The 25,607-nt window shown below is 41.2% G+C and overlaps 1 protein-coding gene across 10 annotated transcripts in view; it reads right to left on the bottom strand.

The window, feature by feature from the left end:
- Positions 1 to 5,445: 5,445 nt before the first annotated feature.
- LOC128916079 (core histone macro-H2A.1) overlaps positions 5,446 to 25,607 on the bottom strand; it is a 46,215-nt gene continuing 26,053 nt past the window's right edge. For 2 of the 10 annotated variants that reach the window (XM_054217299.1, XM_054217300.1), the window contains exons 6-9: positions 19,512 to 19,611; positions 14,037 to 14,126; positions 10,734 to 10,908; positions 5,446 to 6,188 (exon numbers count right to left, since the gene is read on the bottom strand). In XM_054217299.1, the coding sequence (XP_054073274.1) occupies positions 6,023 to 6,188; positions 10,734 to 10,908; positions 14,037 to 14,126; positions 19,512 to 19,611 (531 nt within the window). In that variant the 3' untranslated portion in view covers positions 5,446 to 6,022. Of the gene's footprint in view, positions 6,189 to 10,733; positions 10,909 to 14,036; positions 14,127 to 14,602; positions 14,705 to 17,916; positions 18,008 to 19,511; positions 19,612 to 25,607 lie in introns of those variants that run through there. The other 8 variants (XM_054217302.1, XM_054217303.1, XM_054217305.1 and 5 more) reach the window with 6 other exon arrangements.

Raw genomic sequence — 25,607 nt, 5'->3', positions numbered from 1 at the left:
TGCCCATCGCCGCAGCTGAGGCATACTTTGCCTCAACTTTAATTTATTCTCCTAAGCCTAAGAAGGCTAGTCATTTCAAGGTACAAAAATATCAAGTTTCTTCCGTTAACCAGGCTGGTGAAAAAAAGTGTGGAAGAGTTGGGATTTCGTAGGCTACGCTGCGAAATGTTGTCGCTCCTCCTTTTGTATTAGGAAACAGCAGCATCATCTCCCCTTGATTCCTGGTGGTGGAATCTGACAAGGAAGAAGCATTTATGAGCGGGTTGCTAGTGATAATGGTTAAACATGAGTTGTGGAGGCATTAAGTAGGATTCTATGGAGGAATGAACTAAATCTCTGAAGAACTCGACACAAAAAGGAATCGGTGGCAATTTTCAAGCGCTTTAGCCAGCGAGCAATAGCCCCGTTCCCATCGGGTTTCACACCAGGGATAGAAATACAATCCTTCTACTTACCTGCGCTCTTCAGGCCTATCAATTATGCTGCTCCCTCTGAGTTGCTGTTACGAATTTAGGTATTCCTGTCCTCTGTAAAACCATCGGAGAGCGGAGTGTGAGTAGTTACCACAGGCTGCAGCCCTCATCTTCAAGTACCCGGGCACCTGCAGCGCCTCTCAATGCTATCTTTCAGGCTGGAAACCCCAATTTTAGCTAGGATCGAAGGGAAGGGAGCCCACAAAAACTTGGTGTTAATGAATGCTGGAAAATCAGAGCCTTATTTTTCTGCAAACTTTTGCCTGTTTGGCTAACGCCGTTTCAGCCTGTGTGTTGTGTGTGGTGTTACTTTCCCTTTTGGGGTACTCTCTCTGAATTCTCAACCTCTCAGTTATTGGATGTATGTACTCTGTTTTTTAGACAGTTTACAAATAGAAAGGTTCCTGATTCCCCTTTTTACCAAAAAAAGCATTTCTAAAAGTGCTTTGCTGACACCTAATGAGTCTGATTCCTGCCTTTCTCACACTTCTACGAAACCACAGCCGTTTTACTGACTCTTCCTTCGTACATTTGCAGGCTGAAGGATTACAAGCTCTCCTATCTAGCTATTAGTACCTATCTTTTTATATTTTCATATTATGCTTATAAGGATGTTGATGCTGCTCCTAATGAGCCCTTGGGTGACATTTTATAATTATGATGAAATCCCGTACATGGAAGCATTTGTTCCTGACAAGTCTCTGGGAGAACCGATGTTCTGAGGTGTCCCACCAGTGCATTCATTCCCACACTGCGTGTCATATTTCTGCAGTGGGACAGTTGAGAGGGAGCCTATGCGATGCCCTCTCGATTTGTGGAGAGGAGAGAGAGCATTCAGTGGATGATCAGAGTGCTAATTAATCTAGTCTGTGGGAAGAATGATCAATACCTGGGGAAAAACAGCGCAAGGAGCAACCGAACATGGGCTTGCCAAGTAACATCCTGGGTGTCTCGTCGCTGAGTTTTGAGGTTATGATGCCACTTAAAGGTGCTAGCTGCAGGCAGTTCTTTGAAAATGTACATGTAGCAAATGGAAATCCAACATAATCTGGAAATAACTTGCTAAATGGAGCATTATGAGGCACCCCACCATTCTCACCACGTGTCAGACCTCCCCTTGTAAAGCTCTGTAGATGTTGGCGTGTCCTGATGGCCAGAAAATGGGACCTCTTCCAGTGCAACCTCGCTGGCAGGGCTGCCTCCCCCAGGGGCTGAGTTTCGGAGCACAGTCGTACCAGTGCGGTGTGGGGATGGACACCACCTTCAGGCAGGGACGTGGGGCAGCCAGGGAGGGTCTCGGACTCTTTAGGTGGAGGCGATGGTTTGAACTCAGAACCCGCCAGCAATTAGCGCTGTGCATAAGGTAATGAATTCCACTAACGGGGAGGGACCAGCTTCAGTACACAGGCAGCTGCATTACTGGTCAGTTTCCAGATGGTTTGAGATTTATTACCCTAAAATTACATTATTATTTAAAATAAACTACTTTTTTTAAATAGGCTCAAGAAATTAGAATAATTATTTGTTCTTAATTATCCTAGAAGTTTAAATGCTGATGATGAAATGTACAGTGGAAGAGCTAAGACCTCTGCGCCAAACGCGAGGACTGCAGTGCCATCCTGCCTATCGCTTGTCTGAAAGCGGGGGACAACAGTGTCCCCAGGCTGCACACGGGGATCAGAATGGGGAAAAGCTGCACCGTATTTCTGTATTTCCCTCCTGGGTTGGTCCTTGCTCAGCCACCTGACTTTGACTGATGCCCCAATCTCTGCTGCAGGGTGATGAACCTCTGCCTTTGCCAAAACGCTAAATCCAAACTTCCAAAAAGTTGCTATCCATACAGGAGCTGAAGAAATGCAGCAGGATTTGTGCTTGAATCTTAAATTCCTTGTGGAGCACGGAGGGCTGATTTCAGCGGAATGTAACGTGAGACTGAAAGTCTAACCTGTCCGTCAGCGCATTCACCATCCAGAAGACGCATCCGCATTGCTGTAAGCATGTAATCTGCGCTTCCCAAATTGTCTTAGAAAAGTAAAAGTTGTACAAATGTTGTTCATTGCTTCCATTATTCAGGATTTAAAAAAATGGATTTCAGGAAACAAGGATTCAAAAAGGCAGACGAGCTACAGTGTGGTTATGAACTCTTCTTGTTTGGCGGGGCGGGAATGAGCCTAAACTTGCGTTTTTGCCTCCTTCCTCTCCGGGAAACAGTAACGCTTCTGTCACCAGCTAATTGCAGCGACAGCCCAGCCTGGCAATGCCACCAGGAATGTGGCAGGATGATTGTACCCGCTCAACAGATCGAACGGGCTGACAACTCAGATGAGGAAAGCTTTGGGTGATCGGCTGGAAAAATCTGAGGGAACTTCTAAAGCTCCAGAATTTGGTGCACCCCGAGGACAGTGTTATAATGAATTTCCTACTGTGGAAAAAGTCAGTTGACTAGAAGGAGAAAAGGAGTGGAGAGCAGGACTTGAAACAGTGAAATGCTTGAAAATGCTGTTGGCCACAAAACGCTTTTAAGCCTTGAAAGTATTGAGAGAGTTGAAGAGAGAATGTCTATTTTAACCAGTGTTTTCAGATAAGACGGACGTACCAATAAGAGAACCAGCTGTAAAGGCACTTTCACTGAGATTTTTCCATACGTGGCCTTCCTCAAAATGGGATTAATATTTTATTTTTTGCAAATGGAGCTTGCGCATTTAGCTATAAATCCTAGGGAGAATCCCAAAGTAACATTGTCCTGACCGCAGCGCACATACTAGCAGGGATTTCATCTCCTTTTTTTTTCTTGTTATGTGTGTAACCTGATATGGTACTTTTTAGGTTCCTGAATATCTGCCATAATCTCCTCACGCTGTCCCATGTGGCCGAGTTCAAGCTTGTTCTGGGATCTCTGGCTTTCCCGACAGAGCCCGCTGGATTGCGGGACCTTGGCGCGGTGTTCGTCAGGCTGCGGGAGAGGAGGGTGAGCACAGCTGAGCACCGGGGCCATGGCACTCCTCCTCCTGGCAGAGCCACCCGGCTACCGGTGCGGTGGGGACCAGCCGGGTGGTGGCTCAAGGCCACTTGCGGAACAGGCTGGGCCGACGCAACAGACTCAGGGTATTTTCTGAACACACAGAGGGCTTACGGGCTCTTGAATGAATGCCAGGAAGGAAGAAGATGTTCTGGCGTTTGTACAGGAGAATACAGTGACGCCTCCACGACACCAGCTTCAAAGCTGCAAATGCGTTAACACAGGAGCAAAACACAGTCCGTGGTTGTGAGTTAGAATGAGAAGAGACTTTCTGAAAGCTCTCGGGCTGCGGCCCTGCCTGCCAGGGGAAGCACAGCACAGCCCTTGTTCCAGGCAATGTAAAAAGTCCCCGATAACTGGTTTTGGTGACACTGGGACATGGTGCCGAGAGGTCAGCAGGCGGGAGCTGATCATGGCCCTGTTTTTTGCAAAAGGATCTGAAGCCGAACAAAGCAAAGGGCACATGGAATAAGGGGAGCTGCTCACGGAGCCAGTGGCTGAACATGCAGATGGGACTTGAGGCCAGAAGCAGCAAGTCCATGGGATCGATTTATTAAATGCCATTGGAGGCTGTACTTTTAACTACTTTGAAAATACCTGCGGGGACACACTTTGGTTCTGTTGCTGAAATTAAAACTTTGAGGCTTTAACAAAGTGAGATTTTTATACAGTATAGTAAATTGTACAGTGCAAGGAGATCCAGAAGCTGTAACTGCACACTCATTTTGATGTGGATGTTCCTTCTGTGTGTAAAAATCCCCTTCTGTGCTGAAAAAATTAGGGCCCTTCTCACAGCAAGTGTCTCCTCAGGTACCTGCTCAGCCCTGCTTCTTCTTATTTTTCAATCCTTTTAGTGACACCTAGTGAAACTTGTGGAAAGCGCAGTTTCAGTTTATAAGAAGCAATGCAACTGCAGTAACACACACTTCACAATTAAATGCTAAAAAGTACTGCACCTTATTTCATTTATTGCCACCTGAACTGCTGCCTTTGAAGAATGATACCAGATGCATTTTGGACAGTTAAAAATTTTAAGTTTGAGCCCATCGTATGGCCAAACACCTTAAAATTTATTTACTCTTTCCTCCTTTTGTGTATGTGTTTAGAATAACAGTTATTTTAAATTTTGTCTTCTGCTGTTGTTCCTCTACATAGTCCACTGGAAAGCTGTAAGTACCTGGATGTCTACACAAAAAAAAACCCCGCTCTTGCAGGAGCTTAAACTACACATTTTTAACATTTGCTATTCCTGAGCTTACTGAAAAGTCAGTCAGATTTGGTCCCCTCGCTGCCCTGGATCAATCCAGAGCGGATGTGAAGTGCTCTTTCATTGGCAAATGAAGTTTTCAACAGAGATGGAAAACGTATGCCTGCTATCTAGAAAGTAGGCGAAAGACTTCAAAGGAAGAGCTTCCTCTTTTCGGAGCGAGCATTCACATGCGATCGCTTTTGAACGTGTAACCTCTTCTTTCTTTCTCAAAGTACAAAAAACCAAGTGGCTTCCGTAAAGGTTTATGTTGCTATGGATTTCAGCTGTGCAAATGATATGGCAACCAATACAAACCGGGCTCATAAATATTTGGAAAAAAAACCACAAAATGGCTTCAAACAGGCCAATATTAAATGACTGGAACTAGTTCAAAAACTCCTGGGCCTTGCTTGATCTAAAAGGCTTCAACCTCCCAAACTAAACAGCCAATTAAGTCAGATTCTGAACAGGAGGATCTGGAGCACCAACTGGAAAGTCTGAACGCTCACCAGAAAACGCTCTGACGGCGAGTGTCGCCAGGCACGCGCCCAGCCAGCCAGCGCAGGTCCGAGGCCCAGCATCTCCAAAGGCGTTTCCAGGCCACTGGTTCAGATCTGGTGTTTTATCACCCCTCTCATAGCTACCTTTTCCGGATTTAGAAAACAAAGGCTTAAAGGAAAAATTAATTCAAGTACACCAACAGCAACAGTTCAAACATTTTACTAAATCAATTCACACGATTTCAAAATTGTAAATATAATTAAGGACAACAGGGTTTCTGTATTTTTTCTTCCAGATTTATCATTAAGACAATAAACAAACACAAATTAGGTTTATAGCATCTGTTCTTTTAAAAAATGAAAGGAACGCCACTCGATGTATTGATAAAGCACCACAACACAGTTACAAAATAGGGTTGGCCTGTTTCTTTCACAAGTAAAAGACTACGTACTCCTAACGGCTTTCTGCTTCGATCCATACTTCATTAAAATAAAACTATAAAATCTCCTAGATTACACTAAGTTCAGACGATGCCTGGTATACAGTGCATTAACAGCAGTAATGCCAACTATCAGTGCCAACATAAAACATCGTAGAAAGTAAAAACGAAAACAAACAAAAAACCCCAAAACAAAACAAGAAAAAAAACCAACAAAACCCCCACCTTTATTCCCCTAGATGAGCAAAATTTAAAATAAGGGATGCTCTGCTTCACAAGGAGTTAAGGATTTGGGGAGGACGATGGGCAGAAGAAGGGGCTGGTACTGTCACTTTCTAGGCTTAGTTGGCATCTAGTTTGGCCATTTCCTGCACGTATATCCCTATACTCTCGCTGTCGAAGAGCACGAAGTACACCGTCTTGATTGAAGAGGACATTGTTGACACAAAATAGCTGGAGATGGCTTTCAGGATCAGCTGAGCGGCCGTTTGCTTTGGGAAGCCATTTCTAGAAGGAGAGACAAAAAACAAGAAAGAAACTCCAGACTCGCTGAACAAGGCTTTGACAGTGTGACCTCGCAGGAAACGCTCAGCCCTTTCTCTACCGCAGCATGGTAAATAAATAAAGCTACAAAGCCAGTGTTTACAGTCGGGATTAGAAGCTACAAACTTGTTTGTTTAGGCAAGACTTAAAAATGTTCAAACAGAGGAAAAACATTCCTAAAATATGAATACGGAGTCCACACACATTAATGGGTTGAACCTTACAATATCTGATGGGTCAATTATTCTCATTTAACGGTGTTCCCGAAGCGTCTGGGAAAGCATCATATACATTACAGTTGCAGAGCCAAACCTGACCTGAAAGCAAACCAACCGTTAAAGAAAAATACAAAGGGATAGAGAAGTCCATACAGAAAATGAAGCGTGAAAAGACACAAAGTACAAAATGGTTTTATCACTATTAATGGTTAATAATACAGCACAAAATTAAGGAAGTTACTTGTACAGCCTTGCTGCAGACTGAAGAGAATGAGTTCTAGTAGTTTGGTAGTGAGAAACAGCTCTGGCCATGCCCTCACCGTTTCAGACGTGGTAGCAAAAGTGAAGCAGGGTGAGTGGAGGTGAGCAAGTCCGCTCTCCTGGGTCACGGAGGGTCTTGCCCAGGTGGGGTCAGTCTAACCTTCCCCGGCTTGGGAAGCCACAGCGGCTGTGGCGGGGCTGAGACAGACTTCAGGGACTTGCTGGCTTTTCTAAACCACCTCAGCACCGCTTCTGACACTCCTTACATCCTTTTTAATCACAGGGTGAGTCAATCTAAGTACGGTCCTAAAATAAAATATGTTGAAGGACATCTGCTTGGTATCAACCAGAGAGATCTAAAAACCAGAAGCCTTTCTACTCCTCTAGTAATGCCTAAAGAAGAGACCCCTGCTCCCCTCTTCTGGAGAAGCCACAAACAACAAATCTTGCTGCTTTCTCAGGTGACAAAACTGCATGACTGAATTTCAAAGCTCATTGTCTAGCCCGGGAACCCTTCTTACAAGTTTTTTCACATTTTTATCTAGCAGCCCTTGTCTGAAAATTTTATCCAATCTTAAAACAGGTCAAGCACAAGCAGAATGGTCTGAACCAAGCCATGACCTGAACTGTGAGTTTTATAGGTCATGGCAAACTCCTGAAATTACACGTGGTAACTACTTTGACTGTGGCCAAAGCTCTGCTGGGGCATTACTCCTGAAGCACTGCCACCCCCCCAGACTGAGGTTTCACCCCAGCCAAAGCTCGAGCCCTCCCCGAGCCTCAGAAATCAGGCTGAAGGTGATGGGACATGATTGCTCTGTTACGGGTAGGGCCCTAACAGAATTTGAAAGAGCCCATTGAACGTGACCTGGTCACCTGACATGCACTGACAGATATATGATGGTTAATACACCTGTTATAAAGTGTGTACTATTAATACTACTAATAATTTACAGATTACACAGATGGCTGAGTTTCGCCGGATTTCCTCAGCAATTCGAAGAAGCTGGGCTACATTCACCTCTGGCACTGACAGGTGCAACATCACGTAGCATTTGCTCACTGAAGCACCAAACTGACAATAAAGCGCTGTTGTACTCTCCCTCTCATTACATGCTGCAAGACACAGAATGAGAAAGGCAACTGCCTGTGTCATGGCCCACTTCCTGCACATTACCTTACCATAAAAATATACACCAAGAGCAATTCTGTGGTAGTGCTGCCTGTAATGTGATATTATACACGCTGCCTGAAGATAATACTTGCAATATTTCAAAAATGATGACATGACGTAGCTCACGCTGTTTCTTTCTTTTCTAAAAATGCTCAATTTTTTCTTTTATTGAAGAAGAAGAAGAAAAAAAAAAGGAAAAAGCATTGTGAAAAGACCTTGTACTCTTCTGAAGCAAATTAGGTGGTCAAACAGAATCAGCTGTGTGACAAGTTAATCAACTGAGAGCATAGTTTTGACATAGGAGCTACTTCCTACTGTCAGCTTACATAGAGAAAAAGACGCAGCCTCAGCATGCCTCCACAGCTGATCACCTGCTAGTTACTTATGAACGCTGCATCCTGACATATATTGAACAGACCTTTGAGGAATTTTGCTCCTGTGCAGGAACTGTCAGGCAGGCCAGCATCAAAATCAGGGTATACGCTGTTTCGGAATTGCTTGCTTTGTGTGGGGGACCCTGAAGTCACACAACTTCCACTTCAGTAGTGTTCCAGCAGGGCGGTCACAACAGGGCAAATGAAAGAGGAAAGCCCTGGTCAAAGGGAGACCCACCCAGGGAAGCTGATAACAAGTGAATTCTTTAGGATCACTGTCCCAAAAAAGAGGAGGGAGACAGAGTAGAACAACCCAATGGCCATGTGTGGGCTGCAAGAAGAAACAGAAACCTCTTGGGTCGATCTACCGGTCTGAGTTAAATTCTTGTGGAAAGGCAGTTTGAGCCTTTAGCCAAGCTAATGTCGATTCGGATCAAAGTCAGAGCCTCAGAATGAAATCCCTCCTCTGAGGATGATTTTATGTTCAATCCCTGACTCTCCTTTCCCTGTTCTCCTGCTGGCCCTACCAGACTGAACTCCAGGCTACCTTTTTACGGCACCCTACTTGTGCTTTCCACAAGTTGGCTGTAGCTGAGCATCTGGCCCACTGAACGCTACAAGTATGCTATTTTATTTCCCCCCCTGATTTATTTGAACTGCCCTCATGTAATCCCATTCCTCAACTATAAAAGAGAATGAAACTGTTTATGTGGGTTTATTGGGTGATGTCTGCTTGACAGATGTCTGTACCAGAACAGCTGCATACATGTGGTGTCTTTGGCATTCGCTGTCTTTAAAAGCTTTACTTTTATTTTTTTTTAATGCTTCTAACTTCATAAAAACAAGTAAAGAGTATTGTCAGAATATATTCTGTTCTCTCCAGAATTAATTTATGTTTGAATATCTCTAATTAAGAGGAAAAAGGGAAAATACACAACCTCATATATTTCTCAAGGCTTGTTGATCCCTCTCCATCTTTTAAAAGCACCACTGGCTTGAGTGAGACTGACGGGCATATGCCAAGTGGAGAACTCAGCCACAGACCTTGCCTGGCAGTAACCAGATTTCATACCAGAACGTGAATCTCATGGTTATTCAGGGTTTCATCATCTTCCAACACCAATCAACTACTTCGCAACAAGGGTCAGGAATGGTCCTTTGCTGGGAGCTGCCCAGAAAAGAAAGGGCTCCGTGGAAGGTACTTTACATAGTCTGGCTTTAGGCACGCACGTGACCAACTCCATAGTCACTCTACAGCCCATGGAGGAACAGTTTCTCCCAAAGAGCAACTGAGAGCTTCTCTTTGCCTGAGAACCTGACACCTAATTTAACAGGTTAGTACGAACCCTCCACTGTATTTCTCTACTGTTCTACAAAGTAGGCTCATGTTACCTCCTTAAAACGACACCCTGGCAAATTAATCTTATTTGGAGCTTTGTCTGATGCAAGTCGCTTAAATTTATTATCCTTCTTTATTGTCATTCACCCACAAGCTCAAACAGCACTTCCTGCCCTGCCCCACAGAACATGCAGGAATTAATCTGGTGTTGCAACACGGCACAATGGGAAGAATATTCTTGCTGTACATCAGCCAACTTCTTTCATGGCAAACTGAAAAGGGGCAGTTGTTCAGGGTTAAGTACACAACTGTGTAATTCAGCCTGGATTTGGCCCTTGGTCTTCACACTGAGCCATCGTTACATGTTCCAAACCTCCCTCCCCAGCCCAAACCCAAGCACCTCAGATTAGAAGTGAAGTCTGTGTTCAGACTCTTAAGAACACAATCCAACTTTCAAAGCACCGAGCATCCTGTACAAAGCCAAAGGACCTTCACTTTGGACTTTAGCTTTCAAAAACCCTGGCAAAGGCTTTTAAGGCCTTTTTTATTTTTTTTCTGACAGAGTCACATGATGTAAACTGCACGGAATTCAGCTCATGAATTTTGGGTGAAAACTTGAAGTGACTCTGCAAATCCTGAGAACCAAGGCACTTCAGGTTTGCTGCTTCAATGAACACCAAGACGTGTATTCTGGACATCATATCATCATCATCATCTGATATATATTGCAGTAAGTTTAATTAGGCACTAAAACTAGATTCTTCATGCTCTCCTCCACATCCCCAATTTATATGAACAAATTGACAGTCTGAAAAAAGTCTTTATAATATCCTTTATAACATCTTCTTTAAAAGTTCGTTTCATGCTCTTTAACCTATTTGCATGCTTTAAGATTCTGCTGGGGTCACTGCTAGACCTGCCAAAGTTGAACTATTATTCAGGAGAATACCTGCAGGCTCCACGCACAGCTCAGACAAACCTAGAAGAAACATTTCATTCAGGGAACCGATCTAAACGAACAAGAATAAAGTCAGCATTATACCAACGGGGCTGGTACCTGAGAAGGGACTGGAACACAGGAGATGGCACTTAGAAAATGTGACCTATTTGGCATCAAGTACCGGGTCTGTGTAACGGCCTTACCTGCCACTGCCAATTGAAGGAAATGCAATTGATTTCAGCTTCTTTTCGTCAGCCAGAGCCAAGCAGTTCTTCACCGTCTTTTCCAGCAGCTCCTCGCATTTGTCTGAGCCCCAGCCTGGGCTGTTACAGTGGATCACAAATTTTGCAGGCAATCCGTGGCCGGCACTGACAACAGCTAGTGAGAACCGAAAGTGAAACATAATTGCTTTTCTCTCTTTAGGATTAAAAGAGCGCATATGTGATTAAAATAACAAACAATTGATAGACATTCCCTCAGCCCCCGTGAATGTTTTAGGTTACAAATCACATAGCCTTAAAATATAACAACACGATTACAGAGACTTTGCATTTTCCATTTCCAGCTGCGCTTTGCAGTGGTAATTTATAAATCATAGCTATAATCGATCTTATTTTAGGGAGAGCAAGAATTCATGGCTGACATCAAAGAAAACACATTTATACCAGGGATTGTGCAAACTTGTGTAACATGTAAGGAAAAAAGCAGAAATCTGTTAGAACGTAAACCCATTCAAGGGATGGTCTTGCTTTAGTTCAGTTTATTGCAGAGCTACAGTAAATATCAGGATGCCGGGCAGTCGCACAGTTACGACTTGTGTGACCTTCAGCTACTCCTGCTAAACACACGGTTTGTTTCGCCAGCTTCTGATCTCACGGCAGCCCAAACCGGATCAGTTCAGAGCTATTAGTGCTCTGCAAATTGGTAAGGAAGGCTGGAAAAGAGGTGAATTATGATTTTTGCTTTATTTCCAGCTTTGTTGAGTAACTGCAAAGAGAACATTTTGCATGATTTCAAGACTTTGGGCCTGGTCTTATTCGGGCTTTTTTGTGTACGGGTCATCCGAGACCACTTAAACAATGCTGGGTTTATCTCTTTCATCACATTCTTGACAGACGGTTGGAGGGGGTGCATTTCTAGATTTACAATGTTTGATTCACGATGTTTATACGCCAACAGGAGAGGCCTTGTGTGTACAAAGAAAGGAAAAAGAATTTTATACCATGCTAATCGTATATTATCACCAGGATACTACCACAGACGTGTGGGGACTAAGAGGATGCAGCAGATCCTGCCTACAAACTTCCGACAGTCGGGGATTCTCCAGCCAAGAGACCTTCTCTCAGCAGGAGAACACAGTCTGGGGTCACCAATTCCCATCACAGAGCAGCAACAGACTGCGCTCCGCCCGCCAGCAAACAGGGTGAGAGCATCACTGCCGTTTCAGAACTCACAGGTCTGTGCTTGCAATTAAAAACTTGTAACTTTGCGTTGCTTTTTTAATTTAAAAAAAAAAAAAAAAAAAAAAGAGGGAATAGAAACACCCCAATCACAAGCTAAGGGGAAAAAACCCATCTAGTCAAAATCTCACAAGAGCAAACACTGAACCTTCACAAAGAGTAAGCCCCCTCACAGGCACGCTTTGGGACATAATCATACACGGCCACAAAAGTGTAGGTACAAAATGTCAGCTTGTGTCTTCAAAAACAGTAATAAAAATACCAATAATTTAAAATAAAAATAAAAATCAGGTTTGTAAAAGAGCTTAGAGGCCAGAAACCCTCCACTCCATTCTGGAATGTTTATGAGGCATATTGTTATTTAAGTATAGTATAAATAACTCTTGGAGCACAATCATCACATATGGATACTACCCTGTAGCTGCTGCAGGAAAGAGAAAAGACTTTGTCATACGGCATTTCGACCAGGGGTTAATCAGAAAAGTACATTCTGACGGACAATGGAAGCACAAGCATTTATGTTCTTATGGGTTTGCAGATTCTCAACATGTTGAATAGCCTCAGTGTTAAGGCAACATTAATTTGTCATAATGTGCGACTAAAATGTTGGCAGGTTCAGAATACATCATAAATCCAAGAAAAATCTATTAAAAGCAGCTGACATCTCTCTAGTCAGATGTGAAATGTGGATAATATCTTCATCCTGAAAGAATGAAATAAGTGTATTGATACACATCACCAATTTTAATATTTCTCAGGGAGTGTTTTCTAGGGTAGTCATTAATCAACTCATTAGGATTCTGTTGAGGACAACTGCTAATTACCAAGAGCAGCTGTCCCTTACTTCACATACAAATGCTTTGAAAGGGGAAGTCAGTTATGCTTTTGCTGTAGAAACAGAAAGAGAGAACCTTGGACACATTCTGGACTAGTTATAATTATATTCCAAATAAGGATCCTGGTTATTCGTAGATCAAAGGGATACCCATGTAACTGAGAAATTTGAAAACTAAATATCTGCATGACTGAGAAATCGATGTGTATCAATTCTTCTCTCGAGTCCTCCAACAAGTCCCTAACAGCCGGTTTCTCCCGGTGTAGCAGCCTCAGATCTGAGGGATGCACTGAGGGCCAAGAAAAAAAAAAATCTATTTGTAAGCAGTTTGGTCTTGGCTGATAAAGAATACCGTACTGAAGTAAGAAAAAAAAAAAGTGAGTAATTGATTCTCCATATTTTTGTAAAACAAGAAAACCTTATTAAAATTTTTTAAAAGCAAGGAAAAAAACCCAACGTTATTAAGAAGTAAACAGTTGTAATTTTTCCTGTCAGAGCTGAAGTCTTGCATCTCCTCTTCAGTTTTATTCAGAATTCGTTTACAAAACTGCGCACACTGTATTTATTTTTATAGCATAAACACAGATGGCAGAATCAGCCTTCTATATGAACAATATGTATCAGCAATTTCACAGATGGTGTAAAATTATATATCGTCATTACCCAACTTTGTTACTCATATAGTAGATTTTTCTCAGATATTACATAAATTTTGATAACTAGGCATCACAAAGTCGTAAGCTTTTATAGTGATGATTCTGGCACTGATTAAACCAAGTACCCAAGCAGATGCTTAACTTCAAGCACGTGCTTAAGTTCAGTGAAAGTCAGCGGCATTTCAGCAAAGCAGATGTTTAATAGAGTTGGACTCAACTGTTCTGAAAAATAAGCATCTAATTAATTGCTTCTCTGAACTGTGCCCTTAACAATCGCCATTCATTGTGTCTGTGCGTAGCTGCAAATAGCCTGCTTTTACTTGTGATATTACACCACTACACCATTTCCCAGGTGCTTTGCTAAAGGTTACTCAAGATGCAAGGTGTGTATTTTAACTTTGGAGAATACAAATACCAGGTAACCCATAGAAGCTGTCTGCAGACAGCACGAACCCAAGCGTCGTACTAGAAGGAGCTTGAGAGGAAGAGCGCGGTGCCAGCGCCACCGGTGCCCGCGGTGTTTTGTGGGCAGGTTTCCGAAGCGCAGACCCTCACCTCCAGCTATGTCCAACGGCCCGTTCTTTTTGCGAAGCTCAATGACAGCTTCCACAAACTCCTTGCCGCCTTTCTTTTCCAAAGTGCTCCCTGAACAGAGAATGGTTAGTTTACTCCTCTGATCCCAGGTTGCCACAGCAGACATGTGACTCATCATTATTTTTTTATTACATCATTCTAGAGTTTTTGTGCCCAAACATATTTTTGGGGACTGCAAAGTAAGATCTAAACCTTTTGGGACTTCAGAATTATCTAGTCATTAAAAACAACAACAACAACAACGACAAAAAGAAAAAACCAAAAGAGACAACCCTAACAACCCAAAAACCTCACCTCGGTATCCCTTGCCGACATTCTCAGGCGCAGATTTTAAAGTCAAAACATCTGTCATGACATCCCTACCTCCTTCCTTATCATGAGCATCTATTAGTGTGAAACGCTCCAGAAGAATGCGCTAGCTCGAGAGTGGTTGAAGGTTCATAACTCCTTCCCCTAAGATTCATTTCCCCTCTCGCTTACAAATTGTTTTAAAGAGCCATTTGCCACAATAAGAATTTGAAACTCACCTGATCTTGGTCCCTGACCCCAACAGGTGGCACCAGGAATGAAACAGTCTCGTGAGTGCAGCGGGCTGCTTTACTTGGTAACTGCCCAGCTTGTTGAGCCACCTTTAACCAAGAGGAAGAGCCTCAGAAATAAGGAGAATCTCTAAGGAACATATTCCTCCAATGAACTTCTCTAACTACAGCTAAGGAGCTGGACAAAGTCATTCTGGGAGGAGAAGAGCTGTGCGGTGTTTCAGGGCAACCAAAAGGTACGCCGTTTACAAAGGCAGTCCATCACTAAATGGTTTAGATCTTATTTTGCAGCTCTAGTTTTAAATATTAATATAAAACAAAATAAAAAAACAGCCCAAGAAAGCATTTTCCTAACTACATAAGCATCCCACATAATTTTGCACTGTGCACGTTAATTATAAAGGTAGATAAGTAAAAAGCAGTGATATCATAAAGGCTCTGATTTGAGATATTACTTTGAAAACTGATTTCCAAAAATTCAGAACTAAGATCTCTAAACATTTATTTGGTGAAACCCCTTACTTTCACTGATGAAGAAAGAAAAAACGCATTTTCTGATGGAAGTGCACATACTGTATGCTCGAGGAAGCAGAGCCCCCCCTCCAAGGTTCCATTTAGTAAATAGGGCTACAGCTCTAAGGACAAAGAGGACTGCGAGATGCTTTTGTTCTGACACCATTGCTAAATTTCTTCCAAAATGAAGATTAAAAGTTGAAAACAATGCATTTGTTTATTCATTCAAAAAGTGTCTCTGTTACCCTGCCTCTATTTTGCTATTGGCAGTTTATTGCTTTTGGGGTACAAAAGCTGAGGACAATTAAAAAATGGATGCCTTTTCTTTTTCTTTTTTTTTTCACAACCAATTCACATGGGGTGTTTGCCAAAAGCTGGATTGCAAGGTCAGAGTGTGATCTGATCTTTGTGCTCATTTAAGCTTCTTTTTTATATAAATACTTTGGTCTAAGTTTATTTAGCAAACTCCTCACTAAGAATTTTCCGAAACTCAAAGGTACCTATCCCTGTGCAACCGAGTGGAAGGCACCACCTTATAAATCTCTTGGAAAAGATGGTAGTGGCTTTATTTGTAGCAGCAGCGTGTCTTAGGAGAGCGGGCTGGGGAAGGAGATCCACCCTAGAACGGAGGGGCTTGGAAACGCAGGACCCAGGGTGCCCTTTGCTGCACCCTCCAGCAGATGTGTGTGACACCGGGGGCTTCCCAAATGACTCCCACAGAGAAGGGACGGGGAGGGAAAGAAACAGTCCGCCATTCTAGTTATAGTCTGTATTTCCATATCATTCATATTTGTATATATTCCAGTTATATTCCCCTTGAGGCCGTGAACTTAGATCCTAAACCCCATGACATTCATAATCCTTAATTTCTCGTTTCAAGGGGAAACATAATTAAGCCTTGTGCCGAACCTAGGAACAGAAAAGATCTATTAAGTAGGTCATTTCTTTGCCATTGCAAAGCTGTTGTACATTTAATGGAATTTAGCCTGGTTTGGTTTAATTCAATCCAGAAGGATCAGCTTTTTCCCTTCTACTGGGAATTAATTTATAATTAAAAGCAATGAACAACCCTGTCAGTTTATTTCACCGAGCTCTCTTCTTGCAGATTTGGTACAACAGAGAGCAAAAGTCTTATTTGGTACGAATTGGTGAGGTTTTCTGCATTTACTCCTCAATTACACTCTTCTTCTGATGAATAGTGAGGGTTTATATTGAAATTATATTCCAGAACTATGTTGTAAATTAGCTTCATCTGGGAAAGGACATACTGTATTTAACCATTTTCCACTACATTAGCAAGTTTCCTGATGGAAGTCTTGCTTCACAGCTTCAAGGTTAGTAGCTTATTTGCTCACAGGCATAAATATGTGTCACTCCCATGAGAATAAGATCATTATCGCATGCTTTCCAAGCAGGCATTGGTATCAGTGTTGAAAACAGCGTTAGCAGAAATTTAGGCTGTAAAATTCTCAGGATAAGCCCCCAGTACATTTAAATTGTTAGGGAAAAAACCAACAAAAATTAAAAAAAAAATAAATTTAGATGGGTAAAAGTTAATCATTGGAAGCTAAGCATTTGTGCACTTCTATTCCTTCTTACAGCAGTCAGAGGCACCAGGAACCTACGCTAAGGAACGAGCAGTACAGCTTCGAGAGATGATTTTCTTTGTAGGGTAGCAAAGCATTTCTTTGTCAAAGGGTAGGAGACAAGCACATTAGCTAAATGGGTCTGACAGACTTTAGAAGCATATTCTTCAGATACAGGGTATTATGTCACTCTTATTTTAATGTCTCTGCAGCATGTTTAGCCAAGGCCCAGCTGTTCCTGCCCAAGAGGCCATCCAGAGCTCCATCAGCCCGCGCGTCCCTCGGGCAGTAGCCCCTTCGGAAAGAGCAGGCGTGGAGGGAGGCCATTCGCACAGCGATGAGGCTTAGGTGAGATGTAGAACACAGGCTGGGATCAGGTGATGTTTTTTTTAAAGCGTCATCACCCTTACCAGTAACTTCTGTATTCAGTCCAAATTCTGATTTGCCTTCTGTAATTACCACGGCAGTTCAGTTAAAGGACTGCTACCCTTTTATGAAATCCTTCAGAACACTGTATGCAGAGTGGCGTATTACTAAGATAAGAGTTACTCAGGGGACGCTTAACATACTGAATTAAGATGTCTGTCATGTTTGCTACCGTGCCTTCTCTCATCGGTGTACCTTAGGTGACTGACTGCCTGAAAATCATCCATGTACGTACGACTGGCCGTGTACCCGTGGCCGTGTACTTGTGGGCGTGAGGACCATGGAGCCGGGCTATGAAAGTAATCGGTCCGTAAGGTAAAAATATGAAAAAACTAACCAATCTTAAGAGTTCAGAAAATACAGATGGGCTAGATCCAGCGCGTCAGATGTGAACATCTGAAACTTGGCATCGAGATGGCGTACTGGAACTGGTTAGAAATCTAAAGATCAAGACTCAAACCATATTCAAGACAGGCATTTAACACGTCAAACAAACAATGCGGCAATTCATTTTCCTTGGTCACACGCCTGCATTGAACGTACTGTTCCTGCCCTTCAAATTTTGGCGGTGCATTCTGTTGTTACTTCTGAAAGTCTGATTTGGTGATAAAAATCAGAACCGCCTACTGAGTTTGCAATTATTCATTTCTTTTTGTCATCAGTCAGGACTGCTGGAAGTGAGAAATGAATGCAAATCTGCATAGCTACAACAAGCTTGTGGCTGCTGATTGACCATGCACACACATACAAACTCCGCAGCACTGAACTTTCCATTACCTACTTCACCACCGGTGTAGAAGTCAGAGTTTGTCGGGTGAACGACAGCATCACTGTCGATCGTGGCAATGTCAGCCTGTACAACTTGCAACTACAACAGGTAAACAGATGTATATCAACCACGTTGGACAGAGACCCAGCACAGGCTCTACATTTACACAGGTACCAACGTCCATATTTTCCTACCTTTACATCTCCAAACCTTGCGCCAAAGGAGTATGCTGAGGTGTGTGTGCAGGTGTGTGTAGAGAAAGGGGTGTAGGGAACAGGAGGAGGAATCTTGAGTATGACATGATCAAATAAATGTTAAAATGACAAGTCAGAGCAATCACAAGAGATCATTTCCAAAGTTTTAAAATCAGCTAATACCCCATTTCACTTTGCAGAAACCTAGAACAACCAGTTCCCCACAGAGCATGACACTAAAATACGGAATCTGTTTAAAAAAAAGAAATTCAGGATCATCAAGCCAAACAAAATAACTAGTTTCTCCATTTTGTCAGCATCAATAAGCTGACAGGCACTAATGTTCATACGTATAACGATTCAGCACTTTGTTTCTAAAAATGACAGTCTCCTTCAGAGGAAACCATGTATTTGCAGACAGGTATGTACTGAATTTGCTTTAAAAAACATAAATGATCGTTCTTATATTTTAAAGGTAAGGCATATTTTCTAACTATGCGTTGGAATGGCCGAGACACTTGCAAACTTATACATATTTCTGAGAAACGCTGATTTAAAAATTAGCCAGCTTAGAACTTTTTCTTGTTAAATTACTTGTGTACATTCCCATAGGAAATGCAATAGTAGAAGAATTATGGGTTGTATTCCATTAAGGAAGTTTAAAAAAAAAAAGACAGCAACAGGAGTAATCATCAAAGAAGGGAATGCAGTACATAATGCATGAAAGTTAATTTTTCTTTTACTTTTGCTGAAGAACACACTTCTGTTGAAGAAGGATTTTTTAATATTTTTTTTTCTCAATCTGGACCAAGATAGAAGCTTTAAAAGCGATACACCATCTACAAGAGTATCTACAAGTTCATTGTTGGTACAATATCAGTATTTGTTTTCAGCTGAATGTGAAAGTGACAGGGAGTCATTGAAGCATAACGGAAACAAATTATTTGACTGAATTAAACATGAAATCAAGGTAGGAAAGATTGGGGCATAGTTAATTATTTAATCATTCCTCTTTAGAAATTTTATGCCTACTCTGAGTATCAGAAAAACCCCCGAGATTGCAGTTAGAATGGAGAAACTGCTTATTTTGAAAACAACCTGACAAAAAAGTATTTTAGTCCTCAAAGTATCCAAATAAGAAACCCCCCAAAATAGCTAACAGTCACATATGATCATTATGGAAAAGAATTTAAATGATTTGTTTTAACTGAAATCAACTTGAAGACTAGCAATGGCTGCAAGTATTCAGATTTGGTGAAAAAAGTCTTTCGAATACAGTTCTTCAACAAAACAGAACCTGCAAGATTTGAATTTCTGTTCTTATTAAATGTATGAAGCCCTAGAGAGTAAATTCTGGGTTCCATAATTTCCATGTGACCGTTAGTTGTGTCAACCCATGCCCCATTTACCTAGGTCATCTTTAAGGTCAATGTCAGCATTGGTAGGATTGATAATGGCCTCCACCTCGAAGCCGGCTAAATTACTGATTTCACTGTGAATAAGGTTCAGCTGAAAAGAAAAGCATGAGGTGGGAAATAACAGGACAGCTGGGAAATCACAGAGAAGCTGCAGAAAAGTGAGCTTTGCAACACAGATGGAGATAGCATCACTGCAAACAAATATGCAAAATAAAAGGCAGGTCATAAAGGAGGGTTATTATCCAAAAAAATTTCAAACACAAGACTCAAACATTGTTCACACTGGGAGGATATGAATGTACCTACTAACAAGCTCTATTCTGGCTTTATGCTGGCCACTATTTGGGATTCTTATTTTGGCATTAATAGAGCTTATTTGTTTCTCCTCAAAGTATAGATGAAGGACACCCTGATCATTTCTTAAGCATCGATTGCTGGAACATGCCATGACTGTTCAGCACTGAAACTGGATAAAAGATGCCGCTCCTCCTGCTTCAAGCCAGCAAACATGAGCCTATCTTTGAGAAAGCACAGGCTTGTCTCCGACGACTCCTCCATCCTAGCAAGGGGACGTGTTCCTTTCTCTTTCCTTATTAGTGGTCACCACATTCTGTCTTGCAGGCCCTTCGCTTTTCATCTGCACAGATCTTCTGCCTTTGTGAATGTGAAGTACTGTAAGCTGGCACTATTAGGAGCTTATTGCTTCTAGTTTTTATTTTATTTGCATTACTTCCTTCTGCCATTTATGAAAACGGAGACTTTAGCCCCACCCACTAATGCCCATTAACTCCTCTCATTTAACACCCCTCTATTTAAAAGATGCTTCTCAATTGCTGCCTGAATCATTACAAAATCAGAAGGATTTCTCATCGGTGTACAGTAAGGTGAGGAAGTCAGCGCAGCTATCTAGAGATTAACCTCATGTCCGCACTTCATGCTTTTAAAAGAATAAAAAGAATTAATGACATATGAGGAAGGGCAGATTTCAACTTCTAGCAACACATTTTGAGCAAGACTTATAAACTAGTATATAAATAAAAAGTCAATGAAAAGACCAGCAATAGCAACAAACTGATCCTGCTATGCCAAACCAGTGAGGATGGTTTATTTGGGAAGTGCTTAGAGGTGTAAAGAGACAGCACAAGTTGCTTACTGCTGATGGTTTGGGTGTCTCGTCACCGTATGTGACCCACACCACAGAAACAACTCTGTAATTTGAGGCAATTTGATGCGGTTTTCTTTACAGTGAGGGTGACAGAGCACTGGAACAGGCTGCCCAGGGAGGTTGTGGAGTCCCCTTCTCTGGAGATTTTCAAGACTCGCCTGGATGCAGTCCTGAGTAACGTGCTCTAGGCAATCCTGCTTTAGCAAGGGAGTTGGACTAGATGATCTCTAGAGGTCCCTTCCAACTCTGAAATTCTGTGATTCTGTGTGATGCAAATGCCAAACTGGGCAAAAGTCAAACCTGCAGACAGGTATGTGAGGAAGCTGATAACCAGGGGGTTGTGACGCTGCTTCATAGCCAGTGTTGGGAAATCTGATTTCACGTGCATCAAGTGTATTACCGCCAAAACTTAAAATACTTTAAAGTGCAAAAAATTTTCTGGACTCTTTCATCTGGGGAAGCACATTATCGGCATCATAAATTATGCTTATATCTAAAACACACGTTGAAAATCATCATTTGCGTAGCTGATTAGGCAATATGGAAAGCAACTGTGAAAGAGAAAGTTCTCATTCATTTATGCAAGCCCTGAAGCCAGCTGCAGTTAAGCCAAAGCCTGCTGGGTTCAACCTATGAAGCATAACGTATACATTCAGGCATGGCATTTAATGTCATCACTAACTCAATTTTGTCTCTTGGTTTTTAATCCACATTCTGTAAACTCTTCAAGTCTTCTTGTGTGTGTGAGTTTGTTAATTGGGAATACGACCCAGTTCATGTAACCGATACAAGTGAATGGGTCATTTAAGGAGGCCAACATCCATACATTTAAGTTTTATGAAAAAATTATTTCCATTTCATTCATGTGATTATATGAATTGACCTTCTTTCTCTTTCTAAAGGCTTGCAATTTCATAAAATTTGCATATGTTGCTTGAATAAACTACGTTCCTTCAAAACAGGGTGATTTTGGCTAAAAATGAGTGTAATTCACAGTCCTGTTTTAAGTACAGGTCTGTTCGGGAATTTGCAATAAAATCTAAGAGAGCTTCCTTTCCAAATAGCTTAGAATCCTTTAATACTTCACACGTGGCAAGTTATTCATACTTGAGTTTGAGTCTTGAGTTTGACTACAAGCAACTGCTGTTTAAAAAAAAAAGTCAAATCAAATCAAAACAAAATGTTAAAGAAACTGTATGAATTTTGAAATAAAAAAAAAAACCAACAACAAAACACATGCACACACCAAAAGACTGTTTTGTGGAGATTTTAGTGTGTTCCTAAGCATGTTTTGTTCATTTTATAGGTGACTCTCTTTGATCCCTAATTCAGCGTTCTACAAGTTTTTGCCCAGATCTATTGTCTGCCGGACCCCGTTGGTTTCAGACCTTTAATCTATCTCTGCGCCTCCTCATACATGGGATTTAAATAGCAATTAGCTGGCAATTAAAGTTTCAATTTAACAGCAACAACAAAATGCTTAAAAAGCTGCCCATCACTGATAGCATGTGTTGGCAGTTAAGTATTATTTTGCTAAATTTTGCATTTAGTGTTCAGTGCACTGTTTAGCTATCCAATTGCCAAAAACAATTAAAACAAAGAGTCAGAAGTTTTCCCATGGAATTAAATCCTCCAACAAGTAATTGCTCGATTTTACTATCCAACAGCATGAAGCATGTATTAGACAGAGGCGATCCCCTAAAGGGCTACTTCAAAAAAATAAACAATTGGCACAACTTGCATATACATGTGCAACAAAGAATGGACATAACTTTAGGTAACATTTAAATTAAATGTTAGTCAGATAAAACGCAGATGGCATTTAGCACATCCATGAGTATTTTCCGAGGGAAGCCTTGCGTTTCTTATTACAGATAAAATTACCTTTAAAGTCTTGGAACTTTTTCTGGTATGAATTTCATACAGAAAATGGAAGATGCTTGTTGGAGCCCAAACCCTAATGCTTAGGCTTGAGCTCTTACAACTCTGCCTCTACTCCGTAATTGTCTCAGGAAAAACAAACGAGTTAATGTGCAGAATACCACGTTTCCATTTGGACGTCACTTGTAGGATGTGCGATTGTTTACATATTAAACTAGATTTTAATACTTACTTAGTGTAGCACTAATAAACTTCTACAGGTATAACTGAAGGGTTCTTTGCCACTTCCTGACCTCTAAGACTTTCTAGCTGAATGTCAGCAGTTACCTAAAGATTTAATGCAGTAACAGTACTTTTTAAAAACTGAACAATACCCAGGTTCGCAACGTTCTCATTTGTGTTTTCAGTAATTAAATCTGGGGATATTACAAGGCTGAAGAGGCATTTTTCCAAATAAACCCCTTCGCTTTCCCTTCTGCAAACATGGAGCCAACAAAAAGATTTTTCCCATTAAACACTTATGAATGACATGATATTAAGAACAGGATTATTTTCTTTCTTTGCATCTAGTGAATTATCTCCTGATCTAGCAGACAGCGGTTTTGCAGACCAGGGAGACATGCTGTAAAGGTGTTCAAGGATGTCACAGGAGGTTTGGAAGATACCGAGTGCTTGGGTTTTTTGGTTTCAGGTTTCTGTGTTTGCACTGTAGTTTATTAAGAACACACAGAACATGAAAGTATACTGAAAATCTGTATGTACAAATTCAAGAAAAATCAAGTAACTGTGATTAATATGAATATTTTTGCTTTTCAAATGGAAAAGCTCAAAATGTTTTAACATATTAAGCTTTCCTACCATCTGTGTGAAGACTGTAACTGTATTTCCATTTCACAGATGGGGAAAGCAACAGAGAAAGAACGTGATTTACAGTATCTCAAAATCGGCCAAACCCAGGACTCATGGTTTCCAGGCCTCCAGCTCAACCACCTTAACACGCTGTCCTCCCTGACAGATTTCTCCTTCCCTCAAAATGCTTTTTAAGGAGCGTGAGGCTACGCTGAATAGAAGGGCCTCCTCCAAACGGGCAAACACCTCCTGCCCTCACACGCTTTCAAGAACAGCAACATGCACAAGTCTAAGGAATCAAACTGCAACTGTCCAGAATCGCTATTGAAGAAGATTCTTAGTTCATTAAGTTTATGAATACCATGTGGCACTAATTTAAGACAACTCTAACAAAACAGATATTTTTTTTCTGTTAAGCAGCAGACTTAAACTTAGGTCAATATTTTAAAAATCAATATTATCTTTTTAAACAGCAATTGCATGTAGAAATGGCTAAGCAGAAGCACTTAACCAATTCAAAGTCACTAGAGTTTTTATAGATAACCATTATATTTAATTTGTAAATTTCCAAAATAAGTAGCCAGTATTTGAGACTTCCATGTGTCAATTAAATAATTAACAACTGCCACCGTCAATGAGGTCGCAGTCTGCTAAACCTGCATGTAGCACAGACGTCCTGGCACACCCCGGAGCCTCCTGGCCCAGACAAAACCACCTCCAGTTTAGGAGAGAGGATGCATCCAAATCCCACTGATTCCACGATGGAAAGTTTTATCTTTGCCTTTTTTATCAGGAGAAAATCAAAATTACTTGGTAATTTCAAAATGGCATGTTTTGAAAATAATTTCTGGGGAATGGGCTGAAAATATTTCTAGGAATAAGCCAGCATAATACTTTTGTTTGGTTCTTTTTATGCTAAATGAAATCTCTTTGATCACTACAGTGCAAAGGTTTTTTCATTTTAAGCTTTTCACATTTTCAGTCTTAACACAAATGCTTAAAATAATTTAGGTTGGTCTAAATGTGCTATTTTGGGGGTAAACCAGAACAAAGGCATTAATATATTATTTATCAGCTCACACACGGCAAGAATTTCATTTTTAACTCACACATAATAGGACACAGAAAACTCTTATATTTGTTAGACATACCCTACTTTTCTTAGATTTTTACTCTAACCATTTACTGCCTCTAAAAAGTTTCCCACAGGGAATCAAAAGCAGTATATAATCCGTGCTAGGCACAGCTCAACAGCACCTCTGCATTCTCTGCCCCTCAGAAAATAATCCATTCCATTTGGAGTGTTCGTTCACAGGAGACAAAGGGATTTTCATTTTTCGTTTAATTTTTCTTTTAATTATGTTTACTGTGTTACAAATAAAGGCTAACACATCCGGCCCCTCATGTGCAGGGCTAAGCGACAACAAACCAGTACAGGGACGGACATGTCCTACCAGTAATTTTTTCAGGGGGCTGCACTCCAAGTGGGTGAGAAAGCCAGAAAGTCCATTTCCCAGTACAAAGAACTCACTGGAAAGTTCTACAACAGACACTGGCTTTGCTCATCCCAGCTTAAAGCAGTCCTGGAGTTCACGATTCTCTTCCACTGAGCCCAACAGCAAAGCCCCATGGATTTGCTGGGTCAACACAATGCTAGGTCTTATTACAGGTTTCCTATGGTAACTAAAAGGAATTCAAAGTCAGGTCCAGAAGTCTGACGTTAATATCTTTCTTCATACAGTAGTTTATAAATTTAGGGTTCTAATCTAGTCACCAAAATGTTTTTAAAAATATGTTCAAAACCACCTCCCTAGTAGTAGTCAAATAACACAAAAGCCTACCAAACCAGCCATCTAGCTCTAGCTGTAAAATTAAATGTGGAAAATCAGAAGTCTTGCAAAACATAACGTTACTCTCATGCATGTTAAACTTAGCAAACAAACTGGGGAAGGATAAATGGAGAATAACCTCAGCATGAAATAAAAATGAGTCAGAGGAGATACATTCCACAATGGACAATGGCTCATCTTTTATGACTTACAACACAATGACCTGATTACTGAATGATAGAAGAAAGATGCAGTTTTACTTAAAAAAATTTTGTATCACGAACTAAAGGCAGGTTTCAAGATAAAAGACCAAATTAATTTAATGAATCGTCTCTTTAAATGGATCCTCTCTTTAAGCAGATG

The sequence above is a fragment of the Rissa tridactyla genome, chromosome 11, assembly GCF_028500815.1.
Source record: "Rissa tridactyla isolate bRisTri1 chromosome 11, bRisTri1.patW.cur.20221130, whole genome shotgun sequence".
In the NCBI taxonomy this organism is placed as follows: domain Eukaryota; kingdom Metazoa; phylum Chordata; class Aves; order Charadriiformes; family Laridae; genus Rissa; species Rissa tridactyla.
Note: the sequence above shows the minus strand (reverse complement) of the source record. Positions and strands in the feature narration are given on the sequence as shown.